Here is a 16,055-nt window from a genome sequence, read left to right as displayed (position 1 = left end):
AAGTAAGAAATGTCTTCTATTTAGGGTATGAAATCATATTAAGTGTAATGGCGTTCTCAGAACTTCCCTAAACAAGCTTTCTGATTTTATGATATTTGAAATAAACCTGAATTTACACATAATTGTATAACCTTTAGTATGAAAAACACTAAGATTGACTCAGTCAAATGTAGGCTGCTGGGTGTTTGAAGCTTTTACAGAAACTGTCACAAACTGCACCGAGACAAGGTTGAGGATCCAAATGCAGTTTATTAGAATAATCCAGAATCGCAATCAGACAGGCAAAGGGTCAAGCACAGAAAGGCAGTCCAAACAAACAAACAAACAAACAGGCAGGGGTCAGAGGCAAAAAGGGAATCCAAGGAACAGGCAAAAATCCAAGAACCAAGAGACAATGAAACCAGGGAGAATGCTCAGAAATGCAGTGCAACAACATACAAAACTTCACAGAAAGTGATAGGGTGAACCAGGCTTATATGGGGTGAGCTAAACAAGATAATGAGATACAGGTGAATGTGATAATGGATGAAAAGTCCAGGCAGTGAGTTATGGGAAATGTAGTTTGTGAGGGAATGACAATAGTCTGATGTGGAGTGCCCTCTGTTGGCTCTCAAGGGCACTCCAGCTGGTGACCATTACAGAAACTAATGGGCGTTGTATTTAAAGTCAAGTCTGCTCTCTTCTGGTAGTTTTTTAGAATTATACCAAACACACATTGGTATCCCTATCATTACAATGACATTCCATTATCATAATGGTTTTTATACTGAGCCAATGACATTTTCTATCCTCTAACCCTAAACCTAGCCATCACAGAAAACTTTTAACTTTTAGCATTTTAACATATCCAAACACTCAGAGAGATGTCATGACAGAAATTTGGTTATCTATTTCAGAAATTGCAATTCAGTTCTATAAAACAAATCTATATCTGTAGTATAATTGTACTAAATGAGTTACTGATTAAATGTAAAGATCACTTGGATTAATTGTTGGTCAAATGTATTCAAATGATAAACAACAGATGCAAATTAGAAAGTTTAATGTTCATAACATTATGAAAGCAATTGCAATTGCTTTATAAGAAAGGTAAATAAAGATGAATCTTGTAAAAAATAGTTAAAGAGTTACGTTGTGATTTTAAATCTTGTAATTCGTCAACAGAAAATATTCTTAAATGTTTGAAAACCAATTGTAAAACAGTAGAAAAGCCATTAAAAAAAATCTATATTATAAAAGTATCTGGCTGTATTATCCTTTAGATAACAATGATTACAGCAATATTAAGATGACAGATATAATACATGTAAAATAATGTTCAGCAAATGTAAAAAAAAAAAAAAAAAAATTATGAATAAATGACTTGTAAAGTAATTATATTAATTAATTAATTCATTATAAATGTAATGAATGAATGAATGAATGAATTAATTAATTATTAATAAACATCATCAGGGAGTCCTATTGTTCATGTCCTCTAATTCAATTATAAACTACACTTCTCTTTTGGATTCATTCAATGTATCATTTCAGACAGAATGTATTGCTTATTAGGCAAGAATTGTTGTCACAGTCACTACATTGCAGTGGTTCTCCTTCACAGTCACACACAGTTGCTTGAATGGTGTTTTCCTGATCCATCCCACCCTGATCAATAACTGTCAGGACAACATTGTAGTCACCCTTCTCCAATGCAGACTTTGGGGTCAGAAAGACACCGGCTGCTAAAATGGGCACATTATAATAGTTAGACATGTATACCAAGACAGACAGATACATTTCTCTTTAAAACATTAGTAATTGCTCACATATGCCATTCATCGAGGTGGACCAATATTTACTGGTTTCTCCGTAGGTCTCAACTCTAAAGGGACCAGCGAAAGGAGGTCCATCTTTGTCCGTTATAGAGAGAAGCACTGGGGCTGAACCACGATTGCACATTCTTATATTCCTTTCACTGATGACAGGAGCGTTGTCATTTACATCCTCCAATTCAATTACCAGGGTTCCTGTGCCAGTTGCTGGAGCTTCACCTGCACACAAGCACAGACATCAGAAAAAGGCCAGCAAGAATTCTCCTCTTAAAAAAGGAAACAAATTACCATCATTATCCAACGCCAAAATGATAGCTCTGTATTTGCCATCTTTGACAAAGGGAGATTCTCTATCCATAAGTCTCCTGACTTTAATAACTCCAGTGTCTGGAGTAACACTCAGCCAGCCGGCAGGATCAGTGCCAATTTTATACCTGGAAGGAACCAAACATGCAGGTTAAAACTAGAAATGTTAAGCAAGAACAATTTAAAGGAACCGTATGTAAGATTGTGGCCAAAACTGGTACTGCAATCACTTTCAAATTACTGTAGAGCGGTGTATCCCCTCCCCCTCCCCCCGACTCGAGGTTGCCAGTTAGGTTGCAGGATCCAGCAGGAACGTAGGCTGCTACAAGGAGCTTCCAATGGCAAGTGAGGAGTCCTACAAAGTAAGTTTTTTTTTTCGGTTAATTATGTTTATGCTTCATGAGAGATGTTTTGCGAAGTAATTATGTATCGCAAAAATTTACTAATGGCGATTAGCCAAATATAATCGTAAAGATGTACGGTCGTATGTGACAGTACATTGTTAGAACAGTAGCTGTTAGTCTAACTTGTAACGGTAGGTATCTGTCATTAACGTAAGTACAAGCACAAGCCTAAGTCACTATGTGTAACAGATATCAAAGATACAGCTATTCATTTATTTCGGATTCATAACGAGGTCTTTTAGGTTTCGTAACGTTAGACATTTTTTATCCGACATGTTTGTAGCTGCAGCTGTAACTAGAGCAGAGCTGGCAACCCGGATGCCGAAACACTACTGACTTTGTGATTGGTAGATAGGTGGAGGGCGGCGCGTCAGGCCAAAACACAACATGACAACATCAACATCAGTTGAGGGCTGCAACTTCACTTTTAAATGACAATATCCTGGCCGGACTACTGTTGTCAGCGATATAAGTATTTGAAATGAACATGATTTCTTAATGTTTAGTGACATATCAGGGCCATTTTATGATTAATTGAAATACATTTCTTACATACGGTTCCTTTAAATCTTGCCTGGTGGTTTAAAATCTTTTGAAGTTCAAAGGATATACAGGCATGCTATGATTTGAATTCTGCGTATGAGAGATTTGACATTGGAAGGGAAATAGGCCTTGATAGGTAGACAGTTGCTAAGGTGGCTCTCAGTGGTTAATATTGTGCTAGTGAGGCTGTTTGACCAAAAAAAAAAAAAAAAAAAAAAATTATTTAAAAGTCCATCATTGCATTTTTATTGTTCTACAAGATCTGATTCTCTAAGGAAATCAGTCAGAATTTTCAAATGAAATAATGACATTTTGGTGGGTTGATTGTCTCAGAGGGGAAAATGATTTGCAACATTTCTTACGTTATCTTCTGTGGTTTTCCAGTGTCTGGATCAGTGGCTTTATAAGTAACTAATTCACTATCAACTGGTGAATCTTCAGGTTTGAAGATAACCTTCTCCTTTGGATTAAACTCCGGAGGCTCATTAACATCAATTACATTCACCGTGACTGTGGCAGTGGAAGTGGGCAAAGAACCGACAAATGGATCATCGTTCTCAACAATCACAGTCAGAATGAATTGCCTGTTCTCCTCAAAGTCCAGGGGCTGAATGGAAAAGAAAGCGTATTTTAGTAAAGGAACATGATCACAACCATTGCCTGTGGAAACACATGAGCAACACACAGTACCTTTACAGTGGTGATGATGCCCTCTAGCTGGCTGGGTCCAGTACTGACACTGAAAAACCCACTCTTGTCGCCGCCAATAATCTTATATTTGGTTGACCAGGCAGGAGATCCAGGTTCATCTCCATCAGTAACTGTAAGTCTGGCCACTTCAGCCCCTACTTTATTCTCTGGGACAGATACAGTGTGCTAAAACAAAGAGATGTATGGTGTAAATAAGTACAAATAAAGTTGTAACACTTATATTATAATATTCTGTATGTATTAATATACATTACCGTGGTTTGCTCAAACTGAGGTGCGTTATCATTGCTGTCAGTCACAGTAATAACAGCTGTGCCAGTGGTTACATAACCTTCTCCAGCCCTGTCAGTAGCCGTAATTAACACAGTATATCTGGAAAATGCCTGAAAAGAAAGATGTGTTCAGGTGAGTTTGTTTACATTAAATCATTCACCAATGTGAGATCCATTCATCATTTCTCACCTCTCTGTCCAAGCCTAAAGCATTCACACGAATTCCTCCAGTAACAGGGTTGATTGTAAACAGGTTTGGTTTTGGCAATTCTGGATCTTGCTTGACGATTGAGTAACTGAGAACACCATTGTCAGTATTCTCTTGATCATCTGTATCAGTGGCTGTGACTGTCATAAACTCATGACCTTCAGTGAGAGAAGAAGAAAGACTGATTTGGTGAAACTGAAGAGGCATTTGTGGAAAAAACTGCTAAACATTTTATTGAGAAACTGCATCATACACCTACCTATATCAGAAGCTTCAGGAACATTTCCATTGAATGGATTTTGAGTAAAAACAGGCTTATTATCATTTTGGTCCATCACATTTACAATAATTTCCATTGGCAGTTCTACAAAATTCCCATCAATTCCAGAAGCATGAGCTAGAAGCTAAAGACATGAGAAGAAATACAGGCATGTTAAAGGTGCATTGTGTAATATTTATGAGGATCTGTTGACAGAAATGCATTATAATATACATAAATAACTATGTTTTGAGTGGTGTATAAAGACCTTACAAAATTAACCGTTATGTTTTTATCACCTTAGAATGAGCCATTTCTATCTACATACACTGCGGGACCCCTTACACGTTAAGTCGCCATTTTGCGCCACCATATTTCTACAGGAGAAAACTTAAACGGACAAACTTCTCTACAGAGCACGGTTTGTCACTCTTTTGTTTTACATTGGTTGCAATTCACAACCGAACCGCTAGATGCCGCTAAAATCTACACACTGCACCTTTAAGAGACAAATATCTGAGGTTGTTTGAAAACACAAATAAATTAGAGTTGTAGTTTTTTATTTCCATGTCTGTTAGCTTTGATACGTCAATATGCAAGTGTAGTTATGACTTAAATTTTAGTAGGTATACTAATTACAATAAATGTACAGTATCTTCAAACATGAAAAGTAAACTGTGTCAAGCTATTTCACAAGGCCTTTTTTCTTTATACTTTTTTATCTTAGTTTTCAAAGAATTAAGTACGAGCAGACAATCCAACGCTTAAATGCTCTAAAAAATCAACTTACTCTGTATGAAGCTTTTTTTTCTCTGTCGAGTGTCCGAGTCACATACAGATTCCCTGATAATCTGTCTATAGTAAAAGTCCCCTTAGGCTCCAGATCCGCTCCTTCACCTGTGATCCTGTATTCCATCTGAGTTTCCTTAGAATAGGGCGAATTTATCTAAATACAGAAAGCAATAAGATACAATAACAGAACATGTTAATAAGAAACAATAACAAAAGTTGTCAATAACAGACAAACCTCTCTCGACCATCTTAATTTGAACTTTCCCTTCATGACTTTCTCTCACCTGGGCCCATTTCTGTGGGAAAGGACCTTTGCCATTCTCAAGTATATTGAATGGAGGAATAACCCAACCTCTCTTTGCTCTCTTCAGACCCGAAGACGACTTTGGAAACGTCAGAACCAGATCATCAGCGGGAGATTCCATCTGAAAATGTTAGTAAAAGACAATGAGCAACAAAACATTTTTGTTTACAGTTAAACACAGCACACAAACCATCAAATATCTGGATAATTGCATCTTTAGACTCAGAATGACCTTTATTGCCAAGTATGCTTATAACACAAGGAATTTGTCTTCATGACAGAAGCTTCCAGTGCACAGACAGAAAGACACAGATAACAAAAATAATATATATAAAAATGAGTGCTACTAACGTACAATTTCTAAACACAGCAAACATATTCCTGAGTGTGTGTGTAAACTGAAATGTGTCTGTACAGAAATGCAGCATGCGATCGGTGATCGAGAGCACACATACACAGTTTGTTGTTTGTGCATCAATATAACAGACTCTCACACGCTTACTGTACGACTCCTGTACGTCACCAAAACTGCTCTCTTCAGAAACAATCACAGAATATGACAGAGCTCGTATTTTAAGCAAAGCTCACACTGGAATGAATAATACACTAAAAGCACAATGTGAGTCTCTATTCTCTCTGATATCTCTGATGTAATCAGCCTGGCCTTCTTTACATTAGTGCTGTTTTGGACTGATTGTTTGAATGAATTTGATTACTGGATCACTGAAAACTTTCACAGAGTTTAACGGTTTAAAATGATCTGATTGCAAACAGAGATGCAGAATCGTGGAAATTTCCTCCTACCAGGGTTACAGACACTTGTAGATGCTCAGTGTGATCTAACTGTGTGACGAAAATTACGTTAATGACGTACTTCACGTAAGTTATTTTCATTAATTGTGTTAAATTATTTTAACATGTTAAGGGTTTTGAAATTAATCACTCACTTTTACTCACTCTGGATAAGTACAGTTCTTGGAGAGTGGGAAGGGGTGTACCAATGAGTATCTCGGCAGTCTGGACTATCCTCTGTAGTCTTCTGAGGTCTGATTTGGTAGCTGAGCTGAAGCAGACAGTAATAGAAGTGCAGAGGACAGACTCTATGGGCCCTATCATACACCCGGCTAGTTTCAGCCCGACGCAGTTTTCATTTTCCCCTCCTGCTCCACATTGTTTAAATAGCAAATGCATTTGTGGTCATCTATTCGCCCATGGGCTGCTGGTCTGAGAACGAGGTGTGTTCAGGCGCATTGTTGGCGCGTTGCTATTTTGACGAACTGATATAGAATGAGCCACTGACCAACTGAAACCTGGTCTAAAGCCAGTATTTTTTTGTTATTTACACTTACACTCAGCTTACTACACACACACTCTGCTTATTACCAGAGATGGGGACTCGAGTCACATGACTTGACTCGAGTCGCAAATTTAAAGGACAAGTTCAGTATTTTACACTTAAAGCCCTGTTTACAGATCGTTTCTGATGAAATAGAACGGTTAAGATTAAATTTTGGACAAATGCTGCTGTCCCGAGAATTTTAGGTTTCTTTCGCTTTCCCCCCCACAAGTAGACTGGGTGTATAGGTGCACTCGAACACTCCTTCCTAAAACACTAAACACACTAAAACTTTCATTTACAAAGACGTGAAACTCACCGAGTGGTCAGGGGTGTTCACTGATATGCTCACACAAAAATCGCTGCAAAATATGCTTTCCAACAGGTGTTTTACCATTCGTTGTAAAACTGTGGACCTATTTTTCCAAACGCCTCACACCCGTAGATTCTTCCGTTGAGAGCTTGAATAATAGACACTCCAGCCCAGGTGGTGGCGATAATGCACCTTTGCAAGCAAACCACTGGCATTTCAGTTTGCGGTCCGCCGTAAAAAAAAAAAAAAAAAAAAACACAAAGAAGAAGAAGAAAACAACCCCTGAACCCCATTTCAGTTTCCGGCGCGGAGTAATACCGTACCTCACAGCACATCCAATGCAAGTCAATGGAGGAGACAAAAACTACGATAAAACCTGTTGGAAAGCATCTTTTGCAGCGATTTTTGTGTGAGCATATCAGTGAACACCCCTGACCACTCGGTGAGTTTCACGTCTTTGTAAACGAAAGTTTAATGCGTTTTAGGAAGGAGTGTTCGAGTGCACCTATACACCCAGTCTACTGGTGGGGGGAAAGCGAAAGAAACCTAAAATTCTCGGGACAGCAGCATTTGTCCAAAATTTAATCTTAACCGTTCTATTTCATCAGAAACGATCTGTAAACAGGGCTTTAAGTGTAAAATACCGAACTTGTCCTTTAAGGACTTGAGACTTGTTTGACTAAATTAAGAAAATGACTCGACTTGACTTTGACTTGAGATCCAATGACTCGAGACTTGACTTGACTTGAACTCAGTGGCGGCTCCAGAGATTTTCTGTTGCAGGTGCTATGGGGATGCTCAACACTTAAGAGAAGGTGCTTTGAATTTTGGGGCGTTTCATTATGGAGGTCGCATCGGACCACCATAATGAAACACCATCATGAACAACACCATATGAAAGTATACACATGCGTACATGCCCACATTAACTATACTCGTTCTGCGACTATAAGTATATATATACTGTATATATATGTAAAAGTATTCAACGCAAGGACTATAGACAGGGACGCAACTACCCAGTGTCAGAGGGGTATGCAGCAACAATTTTGGCAATCATCAATCTGGTGCACTTTGAGAGTTAAAAATTAAAAGCTCCAATTCAGTGTGCAAATTAAACAAAGAAAAATTCAAACCTCTTTTAGTTAGTGTCAGTCTACATTACACTACTAGCCTACATAATAATAGTTAATTAATCCCATTATAGTAATAGCCATATATTGTAAAACATATGCACTGAAAAATAAAGGAAACTTTCATAATTAATTTTGTACTAATTTCTATACTTGAAAGAGTATATTTCTATACTTCACATTAAAGATGTGATTGGGCCAGCCCAGTGTCAATCAAGAACCAATGGGCCGCTGATCTACGTGTCAGAAAAAAAAAACAACGCTGACTTTTTTTAACCAATGCATTACACCGGCACTAACCCATGCGCCGCCAATTAAGCAAAACAAAACGAAAGGGCCGCCGATGTATGAGTTTTATGGGCCGTTAAGACAAAAAAAAAAAAAAAAAAAAGTATGAGATGTATCGGCCCAAAAAGCACGTCGGCCCACCGGGAATTTCCCGGTAGTCCCGATGGCCAGTAGCCTACATGCCTGGACGTCACACTTTAAATCCTTCCTGTTGCCTTTCACCATCCACTTACTTACAGTAGCTGCTGTCGCATCAATTGACATGCCATCTCCTTTTCCCTCTTTCTCTCGACAGAGTCCCCGACAGCTTTTTTGCTTTATCCATCTTTTTCGACGACAACTCACTAACGTCACTCGTTCCTGCTCGCTCAGCGCTCACGGCGACCGCGCCCGCCCCCGCCCCCGCTCGCGATTTTTAAATTATTATTTAATTCCTATTTTTAACAACATGAAAAAGACTATTCAAACATGACATTAAAATATAAATATAAAAAAAATTACAGACATTTCTTGGGGGTGCTGGGCAGGTGCTATGGCTATTATAGGGGGAGCTACAGCACCACCTAGCTCCTCCCTGGCGCCGCCACTGCTTGAACTGCATGACTCGAGAATGACTTGATATACAAAATTGATGAACAAAATGAAAGCAACGGAACCATTGACTCCAGTCATCAGATTCTGCGCGATTGTGTGACGCTGCACAAGCCCAGAAAAAACATACATCGCGGTGAGCGTGCTAAATACAAAAACATCTCCCAGCATCGTTTCTTTTTGGATATAAACACTAGAAATTAACCATATTCATTCAAGAAGATTTGCTGTACGCATAATAACAGGCAAGGGATAACTATGAAGGTAAATCAGTAGCAAAACTCGAGAGCACGTAGATGTGAATTTGAGAACTTGTACAATAAATATTCGTACTTGTACATGAACATTTACACTCACAGCTCCAATGTGAAAACCTGTAAAATAAAAATCTGAAGTTGAATGTTGAAATTTGCACTCGCAGACAATAGTCACAAACCTGTATTCTGAATCTGAAGCTGCAGACAAGTAGACACAAATGTGTAAAATGCCATTCACAGAAATACAACGACAGACACAAACTTGTAATATATATTTTGCGTTTAATCTTACATTCACATTCGCGGTACAACCTCAATTAGGCACTTGCAACTTCTCAAATCTGTCACTGCAAATTCAAATTTCGCGCCTTGACTTTTGCTACTCTTTTCGCGATATATCAGGTGCAAAACTAACTTGTGCACTTGAAACTCAGAGGCGGTGAGAGAGAAAGGGGGGTGGGAGGAGGGGGGGGGGGGGGCAATGAAATGGGACTTCGATGATGTCACGAAACCCACGTGCACTGAAACGCTATTAGACTGATATTAAAAGAAATAATCAATATTATCAAACTCAGTAAACACCATGCTAATAATGCATACTACAGAAAAGCAGATGAGCACAGAATATGACGAAAGAAAGCAAATGTGTGTTCAGTGCAAATAAACTTGCTGCCTGTGTTTTATTAATAATGCAACGAATTATGTTTTTTGTTATTGTTTTTTTTTATATATATAACTGTTGATCCATTAAGCCTCATTAAGCGTTTTCTTGGTTTTCTATGGGAAGAAAACGTACAATTGTTGCGTTCATATTCTGTGCTCAATTGCTTTCTGTGTGCTTTGTTTGTATGGTGTTTCCTGAGTTTGGTCTTTTAATACCACTGTCTCAATTAAACGTGTTGTGTTCATATTCTGTGCTCATCTGCTTTTCTGTAGTATGCATTATTAGCATGGTGTTTACTGAGTTTGATAATATTGTTTATTTCTTTTAATATCAGTCTAATAGCGTTTCAGTGCACGTGGGTTTCGTGACATCATCGAAGTCCCATTTCATTGGCTAGGTGCCAACCAATAAAACGGCTCCTTTGACCCCCCCTCCTCCCGCCCCCCTTTCTCTCTCACCGCCTCTGAGTTTCAAGTGCACAAGTTAGTTTTGCACCTGATATATCGCGAAAAGAGTAGCAAAAGTCAAGGCGCGAAATTTAAAATTGCAGTGACAGATTTGAGAAGTTGCAAGTGCCTAATTGAGGTTGTACCGCGAATGTGAATGTAAGATTAAATATAATACGCAAAATATATATTACAAGTTTGTGTCTGTCGTATTTCTGTGAATGGCATTTTACACATTTGTGTCTACTTGTCTGCAGCTTCAGATTCAGAATACAGGTTTGTGACTATTGTCTGCGAGTGCAAATTTCAACATTCAACTTCAGATTTTTATTTTACAGGTTTTCACATTTGAGCTGTGAGTGTAAATGTTCATGTACAAGTACGAATAGTTATTGTACAAGTTCTCAAGTTCACATCTACGTGCTCTCAAGTTTTGCTACTGATTTACCTTCATAGATATCGGACGACCATCACAACCTCGAACAGTCGAACTTCATTCACCACGTCTAAAAGTAAGCTATGGCTTGTTTAACCTGTTTGTTATAGTTAATTTGACTATCGTCAAATCTAGAGAGAATATTGGTCAAAACAGCATGCCTCTTTATACACAATTATGTTTTCAAATGTAGCTTTAATGTTGTCAATATTCAAATGATAATTAATGATGGCATATGTTTTGTATAACATTTGCCACATTTCTTTCAAATCATGCTTTAAAGCCAAATATGTCGTTCTTTCCAATGACGAAAAACAACATAGAAAACTGTTAATGTTTTGTCGTGTTTTATGTTTCTCTTAAAGCAGGGTTAGATAGATGTTATCAGGGGGTTGGGGGCAAAATGCCAGCAGAATTAATATGCACCCAAAATTCAAAATGTGGTGGAAAAATTGCCCTAGTATGAGTTATTTTTATAATTAGCCTATAACATATGATATTAAAAAATATTTCCAGAATATTGGCGCGATTGGAAATGTGATAATGATTTTATAAAACAGTTCAGTAAACAAAGAGTGAATATTGTGATGTGACATTTTAGACATAATATTCCAAATATTCTCTGTTTTTGCTCTATTTCGCCAATGACAATAGTTCCAAACAACGCGCTTACACTCTGCTTATTACACACACACTCTTCTTATTACACAAACACTCTGCTTATACACTCTGCTTATTACACACACAGGGACGCAGCAGCACACAATCATGCCAAATATTTAAAATAAAAGGATTACAATGTAAAGGATTACTTATGTGTACATAAAGATATGGTGGAATCCGACTTGCCCCATAGATGGTCTGCTTACACGCTTTAACCTTTAACCTTTGCACGAGCAGATCTGTTTCCTCGCTAGAGAAGCGTTCAGTTTTTCCGCTTGCAAATTCCGCCATGCTGGCTTTTAAAGGGAATGGGAGATGAGACTCTGATAGGTTTATTGCACGTAAAGCCAAAAACATACCCATTACTCATTAAGAGAATAGAGACAACCCTTTTAGATCATGCCCCGGGTGCGCCGACCATTTTTCCCTTCATTTTTCCCAATTTAGCAAAAGTTTTTCCAAGTCTCACTAGCTAGTTGTCAGAAAGCTGGTGATTCATTGACAGATGGAGCTAGGAACAGAGAACAGACAGTCCCCGGTCTATTGTGTGATGTAGTGCAGTCCCATGTTGAATGCATCATCCACAGACCCGTTTGCTCGATAAGAGACAAACTGAAGGGGGTCCAGCAAGGGTCCTGTGATGTCCTTCAGGTGGGCCAACACCAGTCTTTAAGATGAAATCATGACCACAGACGTTAAAACAACAGGTCTGTACTCATTCAGTCCTGTGATTTTGGAATTTATTTGGGATGGGGATGATGAAACAGGAAGAGACTTGTGATCTGGTGAAGATCTTTGTAAAGATAGGGGCCAGCTGGTCAGCACAGGATTTCAGACAGGCTAGTGAAACACCTGTTCATCATATAAAGCAATTGCGTCGCTTCAGAAAATGTGGACTAATCTCTTCATGAACTTTTTGCAACAATATAGTGGTAGTTGCATGGACTGTCAATGGAGGGACAGAAAGCTCTCAGATTTCATTAAAAACATCTTCTCTTGTGTTTCGAATATGAACGAAAGTCTTACAGGTTTGGTACAACATGAGGGTGAGTAACTGAAAATTTTATTTTATTTTATTTTATTTACAAGTTGTCATAATTTATAGAGCACATTTTTTTTTCTCCATTTTCTATACACAGAAAGAAAAAGAGGAGTGAAAGGGTGTATGGTGGTGGAAGGGTAGTGATGCAAAACAGAGGAAGAGATAGAAGAGGCCAATAACAGGCACATTTCCGATGAAATAAAGGCCACTATAATGGACCATGTTCTCAATCATGGCCTTACTGTAATGCTGGGTGTACTCTTTGTGCATTTTTGCCGTTCATTTGCATGACAGCGGTATTTTGGGTGCCTGAAAAAGCAATAGTTTTGAAAAAAAGTTTCGAAGTGCAAGTTTTTGAAAACGGTCTCTGTGTAAACAACAAAAAGGCGAATCTCTGAAGATGATGATGTCATGCACATGCGTATTACGTGTTCAGTCTATAGTGTTTATATAGTGTAGTCTAGCAGCAGAATACAGGGTTTTTAATCGTTTTAGCGGATCCGTGTGAATGGGGAAGGGAAAACTTCTCTGTTTTAAACATATCGCTGTCATTTAAACATACCCTTATATACACAAGATAACAAAGGGCTAAGGAGGAACAGGTGTGAGTAATGAATCACTATGGCAACAAACAAAGCAGCTATGGAAACAAAAGCAAACAGGACAGGCTTGTACTGTACTGACAGCAGTTTCTGGAAGGAACTAGTTTGTACCTGTGGAGAGGAGATGTTCATGACCGTGTCCATGTGATGGTCCACATGTTGATGATGGACGCGCTCAACTCTGACAGATACCGTGTGCTTCTTGCCACTAGAGTCCCAAGCGTCCACAGAAAACACCTTGTGGCCTTCATGAAGAGTCACTTGTCTCTTCAGCGTTACAGTCCCATCCGTGTCCACATCAAACCGCTTGTCAGAGGACTGGAAGAGCGTTCTTGTTCTTCCATCGCATGCATTAAAAATGACTGTCAGAAAAAGAGATTCAGTTGGCTCAATAAAGCATCTTGTCACGTATGTAAACCTGAAGTGGGGAACAAGACGCTGTGTCAGTAGCAGATGCTATGGGAACACCCTCCAGGTGTGACAATGGTCTGAAATAGTGTTGTCAAAAGTACCAGTAGCACAACTTTGCAATTAGTCAGGGAATCAGGGTTAGCAAGTCAGTACTTCCTTTTTTAAAACGTAATGATACCAACTTTATCATACATAAGGACCAATCCATTACCCGCTGATAGGCCGTGATATCAGCTTCATGGTTTATAAAGGGAGTACTCTTTGCTCGGTTCCTATATATAACCCATTCATAATCTGAATAAAAGTTTGAATAAAAATGTAACATTGCAAAGATTTAGGAGTGATAACTGTATTAAAATGCAGAAATGAATCTGAAATTATGATGTTTGACATTGATAACCATTGCAAAGGACAGGACAAAAAAAAGTGCATTATCTTCCAGTGTAAGTGCAATAGACCTGTCACTTGTTCTGGCACCTGTAATGTGTTTATTTGTTTTTAATTTTATTATTAACTTTTATTTGAACTTTTTAATGACATGTTTACTTATATGGACAATAGTTGAAGGCTACATGCTAATGTTTTAATGTATCATTTACTTATATCAATATCATTAATAAATTAAAGGGGTGGTATAATGCCCTTTTCACAAGATGTAAAATATATCTATGATGTCCCCAGAGTGTGTGTGTGAAGTTTTAGCGCAAAATACCCCACATATATTTTTATATAGCAAGTTAAAGTTGTCATTTTTTGAGGGTTTGAAAAAAACGCACCGTTTTGTGCCTGGCCCTTTAAATGCAAATGAGCTGCTGCAGAGGGCGGGGTTTCAAGAGCTTGTGTGTGTTAGCAGCTGCTATTACCTCACGCAGACACACTAAAATGACAGAAACTGTTCTGCCTTTAATGTTAAACGGAGTCAGATAAGGATGGAGAGACTCAAGAAGAAGTGACAACATGTAGAATGCAACAGGATGTCTCTGAATGGTTAGTTGATGAATTTATGTTGCTGATGTGGCGTTAACTATCTTCAATTAGGATATTCTGTCATGATAAATCTATAAATTGCTCATATATGAACTGTTGTGAGATGCACACAGAGTGAATTTCTATTGCATGTGAAAAGATGGATGCTAAAGTTTGAGCTGACTCACAAATGTACTCTTATACAACAACTTTTCCTCTTCTCAACATGGACTGCGTGTTCCGGGGGGCGGGGTTTATGTAAATTCTAGGGTTAATGATGTCACTAACCCGAGAGGAATGTCGTGTAGTCCCAACCAGCCGTTTGTTGTAGTCCTTTTCTTTAAAAGCAAATATCTCCCTTTGCTTTGAACTTTGAGCGTTGTAACTTTGCAGATGTTGTTTATGCTCAAACAGCAACATTACACACTAACTAAAGTTAGAAAAGTGAAATTACACTCAACCACCCCTTTAACTAATTTAATTTAATGTTTTAATTTTCAAATAGTTAAAATAGTTACACTAGTTATTGCTATGGTTCCAAAACTGGTCCAGTGAACTGTACATTTTTACTGTTATTTACTGATTACTGAAATTTTGTTATTGTGACACTAGTCGGCAGCATGTGTTACCTTTACAGCATCCACGCTCCGAACCGTAGTTGGGAGCGAGCTGGTCTCAACATAATAACTTGGCTCGTGGCAGGTAACTTGCGTATAGTGGTCCGGGCTAACAGAGCCGAAGCACAAAACAGTGAAGCGTCGGCTGGTTGCAGCAATGAACTTGGGCTTTATTACTCACAGTGTTACACATTTACGGGCATAAAAGGCACTTTGCTCGCTAGCATTCAACTGGAAAATAGACTGCGTCACTAACTACATTCGCACTGTAAACTCAGACTGATTCACCCGCTATGCTTTGTTTACACTACGGAAACCCAAAAGGCTCACTTTGTCACACATATGCGTTTCTTTTTGTCAAAAAGCAGCCAGAGGGAGGCAGAGATTGCAACACTACCCCCACTCTGGAGAATGATTAAACCTTTAACATATCTCCAGCATCATTACACAGTACACAGGGAAATATTAATTAGACAGTCATTATACAAACATCCCCAACCATAACCCGTATTTCCCACAGTCCTTGAAGGGCCCTCCTCCAGTGGAAAGTTAAGGTGAAGAGACAATGGCCCTCATTTATCAAAAGTGCGTACACCAAATTTCCAGCGTACACCTGGCGTACACCCAAAACCAAGGTGACTTTGAGATTTATCAATATGGACGTTGGCGTACGGCAC

At 38.5% G+C, this 16,055-nt stretch overlaps 1 protein-coding gene across 1 annotated transcript in view; it reads right to left on the bottom strand.

Annotated features, from left to right (window-relative positions):
- Nucleotides 1-1,460: 1,460 nt before the first annotated feature.
- Nucleotides 1,461-16,055, bottom strand: part of LOC307155284 (cadherin-1-like) — a gene marked incomplete at its 5' end in the record, with an annotated part of 36,785 nt that continues 22,190 nt past the window's right edge. The window contains 11 exons of the mRNA XM_079865845.1: nt 1,461-1,724; nt 1,809-2,033; nt 2,103-2,248; nt 3,430-3,674; nt 3,758-3,943; nt 4,033-4,161; nt 4,241-4,416; nt 4,518-4,662; nt 5,308-5,463; nt 5,594-5,734; nt 13,496-13,746. Coding sequence (XP_079721971.1) covers nt 1,525-1,724; nt 1,809-2,033; nt 2,103-2,248; nt 3,430-3,674; nt 3,758-3,943; nt 4,033-4,161; nt 4,241-4,416; nt 4,518-4,662; nt 5,308-5,463; nt 5,594-5,734; nt 13,496-13,746 — 2,000 coding nt within the window. The 3' untranslated portion in view covers nt 1,461-1,524. The remainder of the gene's footprint in view (nt 1,725-1,808; nt 2,034-2,102; nt 2,249-3,429; nt 3,675-3,757; nt 3,944-4,032; nt 4,162-4,240; nt 4,417-4,517; nt 4,663-5,307; nt 5,464-5,593; nt 5,735-13,495; nt 13,747-16,055) is intronic.

This window comes from Squalius cephalus (genome assembly GCF_949319135.1).
Source record: "Squalius cephalus genome assembly, chromosome: 3".
Lineage (NCBI taxonomy): Eukaryota > Metazoa > Chordata > Actinopteri > Cypriniformes > Leuciscidae > Squalius > Squalius cephalus.
This window is presented reverse-complemented; position numbering and strand designations above follow the sequence as displayed.